General features: G+C 39.0%; 2 protein-coding genes across 9 annotated transcripts in view; one reads left to right on the top strand and one right to left on the bottom strand.

Moving 5' to 3' along the window:
* The window catches only part of UGP2 (UDP-glucose pyrophosphorylase 2), a 54,793-nt gene extending 39,789 nt beyond the window's left edge, over nt 1-15,004 (top strand). For 5 of the 6 annotated variants that reach the window (XM_043917677.1, XM_043917674.1, XM_043917676.1 and 2 more), the window contains exons 4-10: nt 5,828-6,013; nt 7,298-7,431; nt 8,157-8,454; nt 9,539-9,736; nt 10,274-10,516; nt 13,339-13,443; nt 14,548-15,004. In XM_043917677.1, coding sequence (XP_043773612.1) covers nt 5,828-6,013; nt 7,298-7,431; nt 8,157-8,454; nt 9,539-9,736; nt 10,274-10,516; nt 13,339-13,443; nt 14,548-14,655 — 1,272 coding nt within the window. In that variant the 3' untranslated portion in view covers nt 14,656-15,004. Of the gene's footprint in view, nt 1-797; nt 1,016-5,827; nt 6,014-7,297; nt 7,432-8,156; nt 8,455-9,538; nt 9,737-10,273; nt 10,517-13,338; nt 13,444-14,547 lie in introns of those variants that run through there. The other variant, XM_043917678.1, reaches the window with a different exon arrangement.
* Nucleotides 15,005-15,615: 611 nt separating this feature from the next.
* Nucleotides 15,616-20,172, bottom strand: part of VPS54 (VPS54 subunit of GARP complex) — a 103,359-nt gene continuing 98,802 nt past the window's right edge. For all 3 annotated transcript variants that reach the window (XM_043917669.1, XM_043917670.1, XM_043917671.1), the window contains one exon: nt 15,616-17,012. In XM_043917669.1, coding sequence (XP_043773604.1) covers nt 16,907-17,012 — 106 coding nt within the window. In that variant the 3' untranslated portion in view covers nt 15,616-16,906. The remainder of the gene's footprint in view (nt 17,013-20,172) is intronic.

Below are 20,172 nucleotides of genomic sequence, written 5' to 3'. Positions count from 1 at the left end.
ACTTTGCTTAGCACTTCACGTGCGTTGTCTTGCCCCTCTGCCATCCTCAGCACATCTCCTTACCGTCCCCGGTGGCCGCCTGAATGAACTCTAGTCACCGTGTCTTTGTTCCACACAGCAGGAAGGAGGAGAAAGGGCATGTTGTCCCCTGCCCTTTCACAGAGACTTCCTGGGAATCGTTCAGCTCACTTCCAGTTAATCTCAGTGACCAGGACTTTGGCAGAAATGGCTCCACACGAAGCTGGACATGTGGTCTTTTATTTGGGGTGGTGGTGTGCCCAGCTGAAAATCAGGGTTCTAAAATGGGAGGGGGAGAATGACATTGAGGTAGGCAGCTAATAATCTCTGCTATGCTGTGTCATTGCTTTGTTTTGTGAATGATGTAATCAGGAGAGAAACATCTTCAAATTCTCTTCTCCAAAAGATCACCACCTGCAAGATGGAGGTTAAGGTGACCTCCACCTCCACCTCCCTAAGGTGGAGGGATTTAAGGTGATTGGAGGTCACTGCATTGATGAGAGGTAGGTGGGATGGCAGCCGTGGCAAGAGAGACAGTTTCCTGAGGCTGATGGGCCTCGGTCGTTGGTCAGGTGTGAGCAGGCTCTTGGCTTGGCAGTTGATTATGTCCTGGTGCCACAGAGACAGGAGCAGATTCCCAGAAAGAGGAAGTCTGCTTAGAAGGAACTTGAAAAGGAACAGGCAGAAAGAGAGGGAAAATAGAATGTGGCGTTTCAGAAGTCAAGAAGAGAGCATTTCAAGGTCTAGGGAGTGGTCAGTTGTCTCAAATGCAGCTGAGAGCTCAAGTTTAAGAGAAACATTGTTATTATTGACCAGATTTAGCAAGGAGGAGGATGTTAATGACCTTGGTAAGAGCAGTTCACTGAACTATGGAGAAAACAAGATTGCAGCAGGTGAGTGAGTGAAAAAGAGGTGAGGTGAGGAAGTAGAGGGGAGTGCAGCAGCTTTTTAAAGGAGCTTTGACTTTAAGAAGATGGAGAAAAAAGGACAGAAAGGGGTGAGTGTGTGCTCTGCTATTTTCTTTGTTTTTTAGATGTAAAATAGTTGAGTATGTTCGTGTCTATGGAAAGGAATAGATAGGGAAAGGCTGGCTCTGAGGCTGGGAGATTGATGAAGTGGGAATCTTAGGTGGGCACTAGTAGAGAGATAACTTTGGGGCAGGGGACAGCTATTCTGTGACCAGAAGGAAGGGGAAGCAACAGAGGTGGTGCTGCAGGAAGGTCCTGAGGATCCGTTCTGGAGGCAGACAGTCGAGGGCGCTGTTGTAGGGGATGGTTTTGCTCACCCTGTGAATAGGAGCTGAGCTTTATCTCGGTGGCTGACAAGGTGTTGGCAAGTCTGCTGGTGGATCATGTGATAATGTATGTGATTTGCCAGCTTTTCCTGAACAAGAAAACAAGTCTCTGGTCTAGGTAATTGGCTGGAGCGTACACATGGCCCAGATTTTGGTTGTTAGCTTTAGAAATGTGAAATGAAGGGACCCAGTGAGAGAGCACTAGCACAGGCCTTGGTACGCAGAGGCTGTGCCGTGAGGGTTTGGGGAATTCGCCGATGTTCTTGGAACACTTCCTGTACATATGGAATGTCATTTCAAACTTGTTTTACTGTTTTCATAGCTCATTTTCTTCTCGGAAAATTTGCTTTTGTTGGGGAAAAAAAAAAACTCTCAATAATCATAGCCTTGTGAACCATAACAGGGCAGGTACTGTTAGCTTGTTTTGGGTATTTGGCAGTGTCTCCATGAATAGCACGAATATGTTACCAAGAACTGGGTTATACTATTGCTAATGGGAACAGTGTGTCTCCATGACTGTGTAATGAATTCAGCTTTTCTTCTAACTGGAAACTTAAGTTGTGAACAGACTTGGCAAGGTACAGGTCATAGTAGACAAGTTTTTAAAAGATCTTTTAAAAAATATTTCAGTTTCTGCAGAAAAACTAGATTACATTCTAGAGGGAAGAATGTTATTTAAATTATGATTTTTCATAATTTCACAACTACTTTCTTTGTTCATTCCGCAGAGGAAGTTGAGTATTTGACACATTGTTTTCTCCCAGTGAGAGGAGAACATGAGTGGCTTTGTCTCCCCTGCACATTTTGCAGGGAGCCTCCTGAGGTTTGCCCCACCTTACCTGTAGAGGTTGCCCTGCTGTATATTTATAGTGCCACAGAGGTCTTCGTAGAACACTGAATTCCATTCATGTCTTGGAGAAAGAGAAACACGGTGACCAGGCTTGAAAGCACAGAGATAGCACTGTGCGTGCTAAGTCATTTCAGTCCTGTCTGACTGTGACCCTTTGCACTGTAGCCCACCCACCAGGCTGCTCTGCTCATGGGATTCTCCAGGCAAGAATACTGCAGTGGGTTGCCATGCCCTCCTCCAGAGGATCTTCCCCACCCAAGGATTGAACTCGTGTCTCTTACTTCTCCTGCATTGGCAGGCGGGTTCTTTACCACTAACGCCATCTGGGGAGTACTGGTGACTGACTGAAGTGACTTAGAGTAACATCTAGGCTGTATCCAGCAGTGCGTGGTACTCCCTGTCGTCTCCCAACCCCATCCATCTTTGCCTGAGTGGATGTCTGTGCATTCTCCTGGGGGAGCTCAGAAGGGGAAAGTGGAGGGCAGATCTAAAAATGTCCCTGTGACTAGCTAGGTGTGACCAGCATAACTTCAGCTGTTGCCAAGCAGTCTTCTAACACAGGTCCTTTTGGCTCTGGAAATAAACCAAGCTCTGTGGGATTGCTTGGTGAGGTCCCTGGTGGCGGGTGTGGACAGCATCACCAACAGAGAGAACTTGTATTGGTATATGGGGTGATTTGTGTGATGAAAGCTGAGCTTGCCACCTAATTTAAACTGCAGTAAGCTGTAGACCAAAACTGTCTTGGCTTCCTTCCATGCATGACTGGTGCCTTTCTGTGTGTTTGTGTCTGTCTGTGTGCGGAGTCGGGTGGATTTAAGCTGAAATGTAAGTGAAAGTGGAGGTTTCAAATAGCAATGCTGACTTGATGACTGGACATCTTCCTCCTGGCTGTATGTTGTTACTTCACACCTTGTGACTTCTTCCCTTTCTCTCCATAGTCCTTTTCTTGTTAACAGTCGGTTCTTCAGTGAGGCCTGTATTTAATTAGCTGCTATATTATAGCAAGACAAGTAGGTATTACTGAAAGCACCACCTAAAGAACCATGGTTCCTTGACATTTGTAGGCGTTGCGTGACTCCCTGCCCACTTAACTTGGGGTACAAGGTTCTAAATAAGGCACTTCACAGAGAATTCTGGGCTCCCACCTAAATGATAAAGAAGTTTCTACTTGGGAGTTGCCTGCACCTGGGCCCAAAAGTCTTCATTAGCTCAGTTTTGGAATTTAATATTGTTCTTGGATCAGCTTATTTTATTTCACCCCAAATATTTGAAAGGTCATTCAGAAGTACATTTTAAATTTAAACTGAAGTTCTCAAGATACCAATCTTGGGAAAATTGAATCAAGACCAAAGTATATTTAATATACCTTTTGGCTGAAGGCAGATGGCCTAGTGTTAAAATCATTGTGAGGCTGAGACCTTTGATCACCATTATATAGAGAATAAAGGAGGGTACATGATCACCATTATATATAGAATAAGTTTGGGGGATACAAGAAAAAATTTGTTTAACCTCCATAGACATAGTCGTAAGGAACTGTCTTCTTAAAGCATTCTAGTAAAATGCATGTTTTGAAGTTTGATTAATGTGAAGAAAACTTTTTTTTTCTCTAAATACTTTGTATTCTTTATCATATGTGGATCAAAGATGTTTTGTCATGAATATATGTGATATTGGGGTTTTTTCCTCTCCTGGTGAAACTAAGGCTCCAAGGTTGACATTTGCTTTTTAATTCATCTGCACAGATGATATGAGTCAGTGTCATTGAAGTTAAAAAGAAAAAAGGTTATATTGAACAAAAAAAGGATTTTGGCAGAGTTTTACTAAAACAAACTGACACATAATTCTGATTGTTTGGTTGATATTTTATAACAGGCTGTCTAGAACTGCACACACTGCTAGCCATGTGTGTTGATTTACATTAATATTAAATAAAATTAAAATTTCAGTTCCTCAGCTGCATTTAGCACTGTGTCTGGAGGGTGACAAAAATGGTGAAAAATGCTATCCTGTTGATCTTTTGACTGCATACCTAAATACGAAGAAATTTCTTTTTACATTGTTTACATTTTTGTAAAGTTTCTGCCTTGAAAGGACAGGCTGCCCATTCCTAAGAAATAATGGAAAATTCACAACTCAGATGTTGAGTAGTGTCTGTAGCCCTAAGCCCTGCCATTCTGTACTGTTATCACCTGTATTTGAAAGAGCAACATTTTCTCAGACTTATACTTTTAGAACCATGGTTACACTTGTAGTATTATTTTTCATTCTTTTAATCTTTTAATTCAAAGTTGAGTGTATTCTGTTCCTTAAATTCAAATGAAGAGAATCCATTTTCTGATTCACTAAACTAAGACTTCAGAACATGTATTCTATTCAATTTTAATACCTACAAATGGAATAAAAAAGTTACAAAAGGCTCAATTTGCCATAGAATCTATCAACCTGCATTCCATTTCTTTGTATCAGTCTCCCCTTCTCTCAGATCTGCATACACAAATATCAACTTTATTAAATGAAAGCATTTGTCTGGAAAAATCTGCATTAATTTGGAATCTCTTGAAACATATAAGTCACTTAAAAAAAAAAAAAAAGAATGCTAATTAAACCTTGAGGACATTGTGCTAAGTGAAATAAGTCAGTCACAAAAGACAAGTCCATTGTGATTCCATGTCTGAGCCACCTGGAGTAGCGAGACTCATGGAGATAGAAAGTAGAAGGGTGGAAAGGAGGGAGTGGGGAGTAGTTGTTTTATAATGAATATAGGTCCAGTTTTGCAGGATGAAAGAGTTCTGGTTTTATTTCTTCAGTCCCCTTAAGTATTATCTATCCTCCACTGTGATGTAACTAAAGAGTACATTTGATAACCTATTTCATAAAAGAAAAGTAACAACAAATGTTCTGTAGATGGATAGAAAATATACTGTGATCTTTTTAAAAGCTCCGTTCTTGTTGTAAGATGTTTAGACTTGTTTGTGCCTCTCCTAACAGAAGAATTTGAGCTTCCACTATCATTGTTCCTTTCCTGTGAGGAAGAAATTGAAGATGTAGCCTCTGTGTTCATTTCAAACTTGTTTTACTGTTTACACAGCCCATTTTCTTTCAGGCAAACTTGCTTTTGTTGAAAAAAAAAAAAACAAAACTTTCAGATTGCAAAAAATCACACCCTTGTAAACCATAACAGGGCAGGTATTGTTAGCTTGCTTTGAGTATTTGGCACTGTCTCCAGGAATTGCATGGAGTATGTTACCCAGAACTGTGTGATCATTTATATACTCCAGAACCTAAGTAGACTCATGGTGCACTAGAAACATTTACAGATGTGAATGAGTTTGTGCATCCTGTTTGCTATGTTGATGCACGCTTAGAATTCAGTGCTTTTGAAGGTAGTCCAAGAGAAGGATGTTCTCACCAGCCAGTCAAAATATTTGTAGACTGTAACTTTTCCCCTCTTATGCTCCATGTACTGTAAATGAACCACTCAACTGCTCCTGTGTGCAAGGGAAGTTGCTGATAAGAACTTAATTTTGAATCAGAAGGGCCCTGGATATTAAAGAAAATGTAGCTGAAACTCTACAGAAAAAGCAAACCTCTTCAAGGAAGCATGGAAGTAACCTTGGTGCTGATTTGGTTTAACCTCTTAACAATTTAAAAAAATTTTTCAGATTCAGCCCTATGAGAAGATAAAGGCCAGGGGCTTACCTGATAATATATCTTCAGTGCTGAACAAGCTGGTGGTGGTGAAACTCAATGGCGGTTTGGGAACCAGCATGGGCTGTAAAGGCCCAAAGAGTCTGATTGGCGTGAGGAACGAGAATACCTTTCTGGATCTGACCGTTCAGCAAATCGAAGTGAGTAGGAGCATTGAGCCTTTCTCATGAGCTACCAAAATGATTTTCAGTTTTCAGGTTACTGTAAATGTTACCTTAGAAAATAATAGATGCGGATTTGAGCTAGTCAAGGAGCATGCTATCTTTATTCTCTTTATTAGTGTGTTGAAAAAAGGTTTGGTGTTCCTAAAAGCAAATCCTTAGGGTGATGTGAGAGCTTTTGATCTTTAAATAGCATTTGTGGTGCGAATCTCTGAATCTCTTCGAATTCTCCTTTGATCTCGCTGCCTCTCTCCCCTCCTTCTCTCTAGGGGTAGCCTTCATCAGAGCTGGGATGATCTGACTTTATTAGCCCCCTTTTGGAGGCTGGGGAGAATTTCACGTATCTGGGTGGGCACCATGGATGCTAAGAATTGTCACTAACTTCTCTTTTACATAGACCATAAAGTCCTTAATCATAGACCATAAGCTCTTAAAGAGCAGTGGCCCCTGTCTTTTTCATCTCTATAGCCCTAGTTTCTCATACGGTGCCAGCAATCATTATAATAGCAGTAGCAGCAGCTAGCGTTTATCCAGCACTTACTAAGTATCATTCTGAGCTCTTTACATGAATTGACTCATTTGTTCCTCTCAACAACTCTGTAAGATAAGCACTGTTATCATCACCATTTTGCAGATGAGGAAACCAAGGCACAGAGAGGTTGATTTATGCCCAGGCCTCCCTAGCTGGTTAGTAAGTGCAGAATCAAACAGGGAACACGGGGCAGTCTGACTTCTAAGATTGTATTTTCTTCTCACCTTGTGTTGCCTTTTATAAAGCTCTTCCTAAAGATAGAAAAGATATTAGTTAAGGTATTATTCACAGTCTTTAACATGAATCCTGAGAATAGGGAGACGTCTTTATAACATTTGTACTTTCATCCCCACAGTACTTTGGACATAGAGTAAATACTTAGTCTGTGTTTACCCATCCAGTGAGGCCACAGAGCACTGTGGCTGGGCACACAGCCCCAGAGTTGGACTGTGGGGGTTGGGAGGGGTGTCCTGGCTCTTCCACTGACCTGCCGCTTCTCTGGGCCTCAGTTTAGCCATCCATAAAATGCAGACAGTAGTTTCTGTCTCATAGGATTGTGACTTAATGGCAAGTACATGGTAAAGATGCTAGTTATAGTTTATTTCAAATCTATATATTTTGCTATTATAGATGATATGAACATTTTGTGATCAACCATTGAGAGTTAATTTTATACTTTGAAACAAAAGAATAGTAAGTCTGAGTGACCTGATTGTTGTTTTCCTCCCTAGCACTTGAACAAAACCTATGATACTGATGTTCCTCTTGTTCTGATGAACTCTTTTAACACGGATGAAGATACCAAAAAAATACTACAGAAGTATAATCACTGTCGTGTGAAAATCTACACATTTAATCAAAGCAGGTACAAGGAGTAAAAAAATTAACTCTGGGGGATGTTACTTCTGGGAAAGAAGGACTTCTTTGTTTTGTTTAATCAGAGCAGCCTCAAGATGTACATGTGCCAGACTGTCTACAGGTGTTTAATGCCTTTAAAGGCTAAACATTAGTTAATAGGTATGTGGCAGTTATAATCACCCTGTGGTTATGTAACTTGAATTTCTTAAAAGAGAATTTGCCTGAGATTTTGGTTCTCAAAAGTGGTAAGAAGCAGACATCCCTGAGTACCAACCTGCTGTTGATTTTCTGGGAAAGGAAGAGAACCACCGCTGAATATATCTGTTGGTAAGAATGGACAGCATTTCCCAAATGGAGAGCATTTCCTTTTTTTTTCAAGGAAAAGAACAACTGCACCACCAAATAAGTTTGAGAAAATTTACTTAATACGTTTTTCCTTTTGAAGAGTCATAAAACATATGAATATCTTAAAAATATGGGGTGTCTTCCCATCTGAATGACCATGGAGTAATTTTTTTTTTTTTTTTGCAGCAAATATCACTATGTAGGAAGCTGGTTTTTTGGTCAACACAGATAATGAGAGATTTTCTTAAATGGATTCACTTATGATTAAATTACTATGATGGATTGAAAAGGAGGGAAATTTTATTTAACTTGACATGCATTGTTTTACTTGAAGACCTGGAATACTCTACAGAGTTGATACTGAAAAAGAAATTTTGTTTTCTTAAGGTACCCAAGGATTAATAAAGAATCTTTACTGCCTGTAGCAAAGAATGTATCATACTCAGGGGAAAATACAGAAGCTTGGTATCCTCCAGGTCATGGAGATATTTATGCCAGTTTCTACAACTCTGGTTTGCTCGACACCTTTATAGGAGAAGGCAAGGAGTATATTTTTGTGTCCAACATAGATAATCTGGGCGCCACAGTGGATCTTTATATTCTTAATCATCTCATGAACCCACCCAATGGAAAACCTTGTGAATTTGTCATGGAAGTCACAAACAAAACCCGTGCAGATGTAAAGGTAAATACTGAGGAAGCACTTTGGGGATTTACATCTTCACATTTCATAGTTGCAATTCTTTATTGAAAAGTTTCTAAGTTTAGAAACTTGATAACATCACTGTAAGCTAGAGTGAGATAGTGTTCTAGAGTACCTTAAGTTCTATCTGATATAACAGTGTGTATATACATCCAGATTTAATAGTAGTAAAATCATTTTTCTTTTTCAAACAATCTATATGGGCAATTTTAACTAAAAAACAATTCCACACATATTTATAGGATTATCTGAAACATGTGAAAACCCTGTGTTTGTTCCAACCATTAATATTCTTCTAGTTGGATGCTTAAGTGTTTTTAATTGTTCTTTTAATGAAAATTTACTTCTATTTCTACAGTATGTATTTCTTTCTGTATATATTTTATCACTGTAATATCTTTTGTTACAAAACAAAAAAAGTTTTATACAAAATAAAAATTAGTTTTTTTCATTTTGCATGTTTAGTGGTGATATTTGGCCTTTGATCGAATAGTACACAAGGTTTTCCACTTAGCTTCGGGGAGTAAGAAAAGTGGGCAGTGTGTGATATATGGCTGGTCCTTGGGCTGGGTTCTGTTTCTCTTGCAAATGTCCCCCTCACATATGAGTGAACATTCCCCTTTTCCTGCACCTCAGGGCCTCTAGGCTAAAGCCACTCTGAAGTCTCTTCTCTTCCGCTTGTGCCTCTGTCTTAACGTTACTCCCCTCATCCCACAGGTAGTCAGAGCAGGGTCTGAGGTGGTAGGGTTGGTCGTTTGGTGAGAATAAGAGGAATGTCTGTTTCTGCAGCAGGTGTTTGGAGAGTGAGGAGAGCGCTAATGCACCCCCAGGACTTTTGTTACGGACAAGAGGGAGCATAACACAACTGACAACCTGGATTATTTTCTTTGGTTCCACTTTCATACATGTGTTACTTTGTATCCCAGGTTGAATCACTGCCATTGCCTTTTATTCTGGGGGATTTTGTCATCAGTGTCTTTTCTGTATCATTCATAGACTGTAAACAACGTGGTTTGGTTATAATTGGGAGCGGTGTGGAAGCACTCACTCTTCTCTGCCTTTCTAGGGTGGGACACTCACTCAGTATGAAGGCAAACTGAGACTGGTGGAAATTGCTCAAGTGCCAAAAGCACATGTTGATGAGTTCAAATCTGTATCAAAATTCAAAATATTTAACACAAACAACCTATGGATCTCTCTTGCTGCAGTTAAAAGACTGCAGGAGCAGAATGCTATTGACATGGAAATCATTGTAAATCCAAAGGTAAGCCAAAGTTGCAGCCCATTGGGCTCCCTGGTTCCACTCACAGAACACCATACACAGACTCACTGTCCACTGCCTCTGGCCTGTCTAGTCCATGGGTCACTCCTTTTGGCCTAGTTAGGTTTTTCCGTTCCTGGCCCTCTCTTTCAGAGTTGACACCCATCCCTTAGTTTGCCAAGCAATCCATAGTGTCCTTACTTGACCCTGGGCCATGGTAGCGGCAAGAGCACTGGGGCCCAAATAGAGGATCTACCTCAACCTTTATGCTCTGGTACTTAGAGGCCTCTTGGCCACAAGCATCTGCATGGGTTTTCTGAACCTTCAGCTCTTTATTGTAAAATGGAAATGTTAGTGAACAAGAGAGTTATGATGCTGAAAAAGATTACATATGTATAAGCACCTATCAGTGCTTCAGAGATATCAGCTCTCAAAATTCTGTTTCCTTCAGTGGATCTCTGAAACCACTCGCCAAATAACTAGCCCATACAGAACCAAGTTACTAAAACCTGTTTTTCTCTCCTGCTCCCTTTCTTACAGACTTTGGATGGAGGCCTGAATGTCATTCAGTTAGAAACTGCAGTAGGGGCTGCCATTAAAAGTTTTGAGAACTCTCTAGGTATTAATGTTCCTAGAAGCCGTTTTCTGCCTGTCAAAACCACATCAGATCTCTTGCTTGTGATGTCAAACCTCTATAGCCTTAATGCTGGATCTTTGACAATGAGTGAAAAGCGGGAATTTCCTACAGTGCCCTTGGTTAAATTAGGCAGTTCTTTTACAAAGGTATGTAATTATAAATATTGATATACATGTGAATTTGTATTTCTTAATGTGTAATTAGAAAGATAGGATACACGTGTGAATTGGAGTCTGATGCTAATCTATTATATTCTTCCAACTCTGATGTCTTTTAAGGGAAATCAACCATAGAAGATGAAGATGTAACTCATTTTTTAACTGCTTGCTATATAGAGCAGTAAAGAATGTTCACATTTTAAGATATTATATCTTATGTCTCGTCTAAGACCATTACTGCTTTCATCGGTGAGAGTATGTTAATTCTGGTTTAACAAAATTTATTGAGCCTCTGCCATGCACAAGGCAGTGTTCTAGGTATTTAGCAATAAATAAAACAGACAAAAATCTTAGCCTTCCTGGATATTCTAGTGGGGTAAGAAGCAAGTAAGTCAAAGGTATAATATGCCAAGAGATGGTAAATGCTAAATAAAGGAGTAGGGAATGTGTGGACGTGGTGGTGGTGGTGACATTTTACATCGGGTGGCCTGAGAAGTTTATACCATGCAGGTATCTGGGGCAAAAAGCATTCTAGGCAGGAGGAATATGGTAAGTGGAATCCAAAAAAATCTAATCACATAAAATGCTGTGAGGTTAATGAAGTGACAGGGTTAGCCTTTGTGTGGCCTGTGCCGTCCAAGTCTATTCTGGTCCTGCTTGTGGTTCGGATGTGTGCACTGCCCTGACACAGTCATGGGCTGATTGTGGGTCCTGAGGCCGGGTTGGAATTTCCAGGACAGCATCATGCATTTTAGAATTCTCCCTGTCTTTGGTGCCTCCCTAATCTGCCTGCTCGGGCTGGGAAAATCGTGGTGCTACATGGACCCGCCATCTTCCCAGATCCTGAGATGGAATTACTAACCATTTTCCACCTAACCTCATCTTCCCTTCCTTGCCTCCCACCCTTCCTAGTCTCTTCCATACCCTGCAAGAGATAAGAACTTTAGGCTGTCTCAGTTTGAGAACAGGGGTTGAGAGGGCAATGGCTAGTTGCTCTGAGGAAGAACATGTTTTAGGGTTCCTAGAGCACAGTGAGCAAGTGAGCAGTGGGGGGTGGGAGATAGCTGATCAGAGACGTAACAGGCCAGGTTGTGTAGAACCTTGTAATTGGGTATTGGGAGTGTTGCTTTTTTCTTCTCAAGGGTGAGAAGCCATTGAAGAATGTCAACTGAGGGGTGAAGTGACCAATCTGGTGAGCAAGGGTAGAATCAGGGAGACCAGGGAATAGGCTGTCACTGGAATTCTGGCTTGGAGCAGGGTGGCTACAGGGGAAATAGTGAAAAACGTTAACATTATGAAATATTTTGTAAGTTGTACCTACAGGATTCACTAGGTAGGAGGGTGAAAGAGAAGAGTACGGATGGCTCTAAGGTTTTTGGCCTGTGTGACTGGAAATGTGGAGCTGTCTTTTACTGAGGGTGTGGAAGGCTTGGATAGAGCAGGTTTAGGGGGAGCAGAATGGACAGTTAAATTTTGGAGATAGTGTACTTGGACCTTCAAATGGAGAAGCTGAATGTATGAGTCTGGAGCTCAGAGGAAAAATCTAGAAACAAGGTAAATTTGAGAGTTGTCAGTTTATAACTGGGTATTTAAAACCGTAAGGATCACTAAGGCAGTTAACGACGGGGTAGGGAGTCAAGAACTGAGCCCTGAGGAACGCCAAGGCTAAAGGATGCGGATATGGTGGAGGAAGCAGCACAGGTGACTGCAGAGGTGCAGATGAAGAACTGGGTAGAAAACCGTGACTGTGTGTGGCCTGAAAGCCAAATGAAGAAAATGTTTCACGAGAGAGGAACTGATCATTTGTAGTCAAGTGCTGTTGCCAACTCAAGTAAGATGAGTGAGAACTCACAATTAGCTTTAACAGTATAGAGGTTTTGGGGCCTGACTGGCATGGATTTAAGAGCGAACAGAAGAGAAATTGAAGATACTGAATGAGAAAATGTATTCAAGAGTTTTTCCTTAAAGAAAAACATAAAAATGAATCTATAGGTAGAAAGGGATATAAGATTTTAGAGTTCTGTTTTTAAGTTGGGAGAATTTATAGCATGTTCTATACATTGATGGGAATTGACAGAATCAAGAGGGAAGCAACACAGAAGAGGGAGAAAGGAGCATTGCTTCACAGTATCTTTGGGCAGTAACCATAAGAAGGGTTAGCCTTCCATTGGAATAGAAATGGTCCGACCCCAGAACTAGGAGGGACAGGTAGTGGGCTCCAGAGCAAGTGGGTGGTGGTGGTAGAGGCCAGTGTAAATTTTCCTGTTGCTTCTGTGTTTCTCAGCAAAATAGGAAACAAGGCCATACATGACAATTTCTAGTGCCAGTAAATCTAAGGAAGTAAGAGGCAAAGATAGTGATCTTGACACTTTGTGCTGTTGTTCTTCCAGAACTGTATTCCATTTCTTCTTAATCCTACCCATGTCATAAAGCCCAGCTCCAGTCTAGCTTGCTTCAAACCATGATGATCTCTTTTCCAACTAACTCCAGATTATGTGAACCACTCACCTGGCTCTTAGCATGGTGGTTATCTTTTTATTATTACTATTTTAATGTCTAATCTACTTAGCTGTAGTGTAAACACTTGATTGTGGGGACAAAGTTTACCTCCTGGTCTCTCCTACACAGGATATATAAACTCACTACTCACACAGTGAGTCCTTAATAAACAGGGTTCTTCCCATAAAAGGCCTGAGCTTGGCCATAAACAGAATGTTTTACAGTTCAAGTAAACTGCCTTGTTAATTTAATCCCTCTTTTTCTTTTAACCCACTTTTGAAACAATTTTTATGTTTCCCTTTTTCTTTCAGGTTCAGGATTATCTAAGAAGATTTGAAAGTATACCAGATATGCTTGAACTGGATCACCTCACAGTTTCAGGAGATGTGACATTTGGCAAGAATGTTTCATTAAAGGTGTGTTATGATGAAAATTATAGTTCTTATAGTTTTATAAGACAGGTTTCACCATCTAGTCCTAAATTTACCTTTATTTTAAGGAATACTTCTTAGTCTGTACCAGATTGCTTATAAGATATGCATTTTCAAAATGAAATAGCTTACTACAGTATTTAGTATTAATACTGTCGTCCATAGATATACAACATAGTTAAAATATAATCATAATTGTTGTGTATAGGAATTTTGTGGAACATAGCATTCAAATGGAAAGCAAACACTATTAAATAATTGAATTGGTACTATTTTATTGAAATATGACAGTCTTTAAAATCGAATCACTGATAAATTAGCATTCACTAAAGATGACTATTTGAAAGTAGAAAAAAATAACAACTCCATTTATACTGATTATAATCTATTCCTGTTAAAAGTAAAATGTCATCAGTATGAAGATGTTCATTCACATTACTACAGTGCTTGGGTACTTTGAGTATCATTCCAGCCTAGCATAAGAAATAGGAAGGACTATGGGTATGAGTATTCAAGTTCAGAACCAAAGATACAACAGTTTTTTCCTAATCAAGTATTTTTTTAAAGTTCCATACCTAGAGTTCATGTGTTCTTATTAAAGTGACTTGAAGATCTTAAAAAAACAAAAAGATATATAGATATATTTATTTATAGTTATTGCTGATACTGCCTTATCTAAACAATTTTACTTAAGACATGAAATATGAATCATTAAACTCTTCTTTAAAAAAAAAACACACAAACCTGTATGTAGATAAAAACCAAGCACCTTGTAGTTTCTGAAGGTAGATAATGCTGGCAGCCTTGCAAGTAGTTCTTTGAAAGGGCCAGTCATGCTGTGGCACTGGGTCCACGTCCCACTTCTAGACTCCTTGCCTCCTTATCAGAGATGGTGCCAGAACTACTGCCAGGGTTGACAGGACACATTACAGTTCTCCCTAACAGGCCATTTGTTTTTCGTGTTTCACGTTGTTTATAAATACACTTACTCCATTGTAAGTGAAGTTCTACATAAACTTGATAACTGTAGGAAAATCAACTGCATTTCAGCTCGCCGTTGCAATTACTCTTGTTTTTTCTGTCACTTAGGGAACGGTTATCATCATCGCAAATCACGGTGACCGAATTGACATCCCACCTGGAGCAGTATTAGAGAATAAGATTGTATCTGGGAACCTGCGTATCTTGGACCACTGAAATGAAAAATACTGTACACACTTTATACTAATTATGGGCTGAACAGTTTCTTACAATGAAAAGTTCCTCTAAGATTATAAAATAGGCAGGTACTGTTCTATGTTACTGTACCCTGCAGTGTTAATTTTTAAAGTAGAGTTTTCTGCAGTATGCTTTTAGTCTAAGAAAAGCACAGATGGAAGCAATACTTTCTTTTTTGAAGAAGATCCTGAAAGTTAATTCATCTGAAAGTGCAATATTGTTTAATCTTAAAACTGGGGCAGCTCTGCTGGAAAATCTTTTAACAGAGGCCTCAATGATGGTCATTTTGAACTGCTTGTGATTTCAAAAATAAAGCTGTGAAGCAATACATGTGTACACTCATACTTTTCAATGCTAACTTTATGAAATGCTGAAGAAAAATTTTGGTTTACTCTTGACAAACAGTTACTCTATCAGTTGAAAGATTTGCTCCTGGAATATTTAAGTGCTCGCTGGCCAGTTAACTAACAAATCCAGTTTTTACATTTCTGAGAATTAACCACATCATTATTTCCATAGGAATTAAACTTGAAGGTATATCTTTCATCTAGTTTTGAAACTGGGATGCCTGCCATGCTTTCCACAGACTCTCCATTTACTGAAACAAAGTGGTATTTCTTTTCCCAGCTGAAGGGGGTGGGGTGGGCAGAGGTAGCGCATTTCTCTCACACCCTTGTTCTCTAGTGTAGCGGGGTGAGGGTATAACTTTATAAAAAGTTCCCTTTCCTTGAAGCTTCATTTCTTGAAGCTGCTTTGCTGTCACTGAAAATGTTCTTGAATAAACCTTCCAAATCCAGGTCTGCTGGTAGTTTGAATTTTGGCTTTTCTCTAAGAATCAATTACATTTTTCAGTTCTTCCATGCTTGTTTTTGAGTAAGTTGCTTATTTTCTTTAAAATTTACTGTATACTATTAAAAAAAGTTGTCTTTTAAAGTCTGATAATGTTTTACAGCTTTATTTTAGACAGACAGTTTAAGAACCAATGACATACCTCTGTAATAAGGATAAAGGAAAGAAAACAGGCTTTCCTTTCAGGAAACCAAAGAGCACAAAATAAGACTATTTCATTGTACATAATCACCACAAGGTTAGGCACTCTGACAGGGTTAGGCAAGATTCCTGGTGTGAAGTGAGGCACAGGCACTTTCATTTAATTCTAATTTTGAAAGTAGGTATTATAAAAGTCTTTAATTTAAATAATTTACTCATCACCTTATATTTCTGGCCCCAACACAGCAGCCTATATTTTAAAAGTTCTATCTATCCCTGGTCTTTGTTCATATACACACTGAAAGTAACTTACAAACAAGAGCCCAAGGGGGGGGCATACTTCAATGTTATCTAAATGTTAAAATGAGAACTCAAGATTAGGCAGAATATATGAAAATGTATTCTTGCCTCTAAAAATAAAAAGGAAAAAAACACCCCAACCCTTCATAGATACTTTTATAAAAATACAGCTGTTAAACTGCAGGCTTTCATATACCACATCTGATAAGTATTTAAATTAATAGTTGCATAAATAAACACCAAAATCTTACTCTTTTATTATTACTTGTGATCAGCCTTTCAAGTATTTAGACTATTCTGGAAGGCTTTTACGCAGCTGACATACAGTGGTGATAAAAAGATTAAATTTGCAACACACAAAGCCTGAAACTTAACATTGGTCACTAAAACAAAAACTGAATTCCTAAATCCAAGCAATCAAAAGATGTTTATTTTTTATAGAAAGATCTGTAAAAAAATAATTTTCAAACAGCTTTACTTTCATAGAGAAAACTTTCTACAGAGGTTGAGTAAGATTTTAATATTTTAAATTGTACCATCATTAAATAAAGTGGGACACCGTATGAATTTCATTGCACTGGAGGAAATGCAAAGCATTTTTTAATATAAAGTATACAGAGCATTCTAGTCAACTACAGCTGTGTTACAGCTATGTGTTCTTTTGGATTTGGTCCAAAGAAACCTGAGTCTGTTTCCAGAGAGAATGAAAAATGTTATAGACACCTGATCAGTTACTCCTCACTGAAGGAAGCACACAGATGGCATTCCTTGTAGATCCCACTGAATCCCAGTTTCCCAACACTGACACACTCCTTTTCCCCTTCCCCAATCCCGGTTCATGGTGGGCTCCAGATTCAGTTCTTCAGTCACAGGCGTCCATGTTTCCATCATAAACACACATCCCCTGGTCAGATGAACTGCCCAGTTTTCCAGTATGTCATCACCTTTTCTGTTCCCATATCTCGGCCATATTTAGGTCCAAATCTTTAAGGCCTTTTAAGGCTTGAAGATTTCCAGTGTAAAAAGCTACATCTGCTGTGACCAACCTAAACATTGGAGAGAAAATTATTTTTAATTTCATGCTTTCATTTCAAATAAAGTAGCTGTGCTCACAAAGTAAAAGACCTATCCTAGCTTCTAGACTGACTGTGATTTAAAATTTGGATGCCCTAGGGACCAAATGTCAATATATTTCTCTTAGCAGGATTCCTACTATCATATAGTTAGATCATTTAATGCTGTCTCTTTCAACAGTGTTTTCAAAAGATTGGAGTCAGTTTCACAAATAAATTTATCTTAAAACAGAATGAAACAGAAAAATAATGGTGTAAACTTTTTTTTTTTTTATCAGTTGTCACTAGAGTATACGTGTATGTGACTAGTGAACTCAAGGAAAAGAAGGACAAGGTTTCCTGAGTGCCATCTTAAAAAGTTAAATGAAGGCTGGTACTCATGTGTAAGTACTACTGGATACAAAGCTTGATACTGACAATATAACAATACATGACAAAAAGCCAAGAATTACACTTTTGAGTATTTAGCTGTCACATTAATGCTTATCCTTGAAAAAAGACTCCTGGAAAGAAGGCTCAGATTAATATCATAGCTCCACACACAAGAAATAGGGACCAGTCTGATGAGACGTATACGTTGACAGATGTGGCCCACAAAGAAAAAAAATAGATCCTGATTTAGTATTTTATAAAGAAAGAGGAAATGCAGCTTTGATATTTTAAAGAGCATGTAAGGTCTGGATTGCTGGACTACCAGGGGGCAAGGATATTTTTATGTACTAGAGTCATAGATACCATTGTACTTAGGTGCTTAAGGTTTCAGCTCTTGTCACATGGCAGAATTTAGTTACAACCATATTTTTGTTTGAAACTTCTGGTTCCGAGTGCTTTAAAATTCATAAAGAGAGTAAATTATGTTTTCTGTAATAATAGGATCTCTGAAACTAACAGCAGAGGCTCAGAAAAGAACAAAGTCTTTTTAAGGCAAGTTTCCCACATTAAAAATTAAACAACATAAATCTCCATTTTAAAAGATCAAGTTATGTTTAACAAACACAACTATTTATAGTCTATAGAAGAAAGTACATAGAAAGTATATGCTGTACATCAAAGTTGAGAATTTTTGTTTGCTAAAAGGACAAAAAAGCAAATATGTGCAATATATGTAACCAAAGAAGGATTAATTTGAAGGCATATGCAAAAATCTAAAATCAGCAAGAAAAAAATAATACCCAGATAAAAAATGGGCAAAGAATATGAAAAGTCACAGATGAGAACACCTGAATGACAAATATGTAAAGACAAACACTAGGAAATGCAAATCAAAACAAAATACCATTGTATCCATTAGACTGGCAACAATTAAAAAATGTAACAGCAAATGCTGGCAAGATGTGGAATAAAAGGGAATGTAAACTTTGCACAGTCACTTTGGAGAGCATTCTGGCAAATCCTAGTGGAGTGAAAATGTACATCTGATTCACTTCTAGATATGCACCCTAAAGAAAAGATCACATCATTAGACATGTATAAGGGAAGATCTTCATTGTGGCATGATTGTAAGGGAAAAAAATCACCTAAAATCAATCACTAGGTGAAATGGATACATTAAATATGGTTGATTCATGTGGAAGAATACAATAAAGTAATTAAAAATGGATGATTTTTATATATCAGCATAAGTAAAATAACAGAAAAAGCAAGCAGCATATGTACAAAATATCATGTAACTAAATTCATAAAGCAGCTCCACATTTTTCCTGAGATAAAGAGGTAAATAAATCAGAATAACCTGAAGGATATAGACCAGATTTACTAGAAACACTGCAGAGGGGCTGGGAAAAAGAGAAAAGGACTGGAGATAAGGGTCAAGGGGTACTCAAGCTTTGTTTGGAATGCCAATTTAAAAACAATGCTGAACTTTGTTTTCAAGTGAAAATGAAAAATGTTAATACTGATCAATTTTAAATAACAGGAATACAAATATTCTCCATATGTCTCTGTATTTTAAAAATGTATTAAAATAGAGAAAAAGAAAATCACATTAAAAAGAACACATGTGGTTGCTGGGGAGAAGGAAGGCAACACTGCCTAATGGGGTTTCCAAGGTGGTGCTGGTGGTAAAAAACCCACCTGCAAATGCAGGCGACATAAAAGACGCAGGTTCGATCCCTGGGTAGGAAAGATCCCCTGGAGGAGGGTACCAGGCTCCAGTCCATAAGATCGCAGTCAGACATAAGCATGCACACTTAACGGGCCTGGGATTTCCTCTTGGGGTAGTAAAATGTTTCAGTTCAGTTCAGTTGCTCAGCTGTGTCCAACTCTTTGCGACCCCATGGACTGCAGCACACCAGGCCTCCCTGTCCATCACCAACTCTGGAGTTGACTCAAACTCATGTCCACTGAGTCAGTGATGCCATTCAACCATCTCACCCTCTGTCGTCCCCTTCTCCTCTCGCCTTCAATCCTTCCCAGCATCAGGGTTTTTTGAAATGAGTCAGTACTTTGCATCAAGTGGCCAAAGTACTGGAGTTTCAGCTTTATCATCAGTCCTTCCAATGAACATTTAGGACTGATCTCCTTTAGGATGGACTGGTTGGATCTCCTACCTGTCAAAGGGATGCTCAAGAGCCTTCTCCATGTTGGACAAAAGCATATTCTTTGGCACTCAGCTTTCTTTATAGTCCAACTCTCACATCCATACATGACTACTGGAAAACCATAGCCTTGACTAGACAGACCTTTGCTGACAAAGGAATGTCTCTGCTTTTTAATATGCTGGCTAGGTTGGTCATAACTTTTCTTCCAAGGAGCAAGTGTCCATTTTATGGCTGCAGTCACCATCTGCAGTGATTTTGGAGCCAAAAAAAATAAAGTCTGCCACTGTTTCCACTGTTTCTCCATCTACTTGCCATGAAGTGATAGGACCTGATGCCATGATCTTTGTTTCCTGAATGTTGAGCTTTAAGCCAACCTTTCACGCTCCCCTTTCACTTTCGTCAAGAGTCTCTTTAGTTCTTTGCTTTCTGCCCTAAGGGTGGTGTCATCTGCATATCTGAGGTTATTGATATTTCTCCCAGTAATCTTGATTCCAGCTTGTGCTTCTTCCAGCCCAGCATTTCTCATGATGTACTCTGAATAAAAGTAAAATAAGCAGGGTGACAATAAGCAGCCTTGACGTATTCCTTCCCAA

This window comes from Cervus elaphus, chromosome 11 (genome assembly GCF_910594005.1).
Source record: "Cervus elaphus chromosome 11, mCerEla1.1, whole genome shotgun sequence".
NCBI lineage: Eukaryota > Metazoa > Chordata > Mammalia > Artiodactyla > Cervidae > Cervus > Cervus elaphus.
The sequence above is the reverse complement of the archived record's forward strand: the minus strand, read 5'-3'. Positions and strand labels throughout refer to the sequence as shown.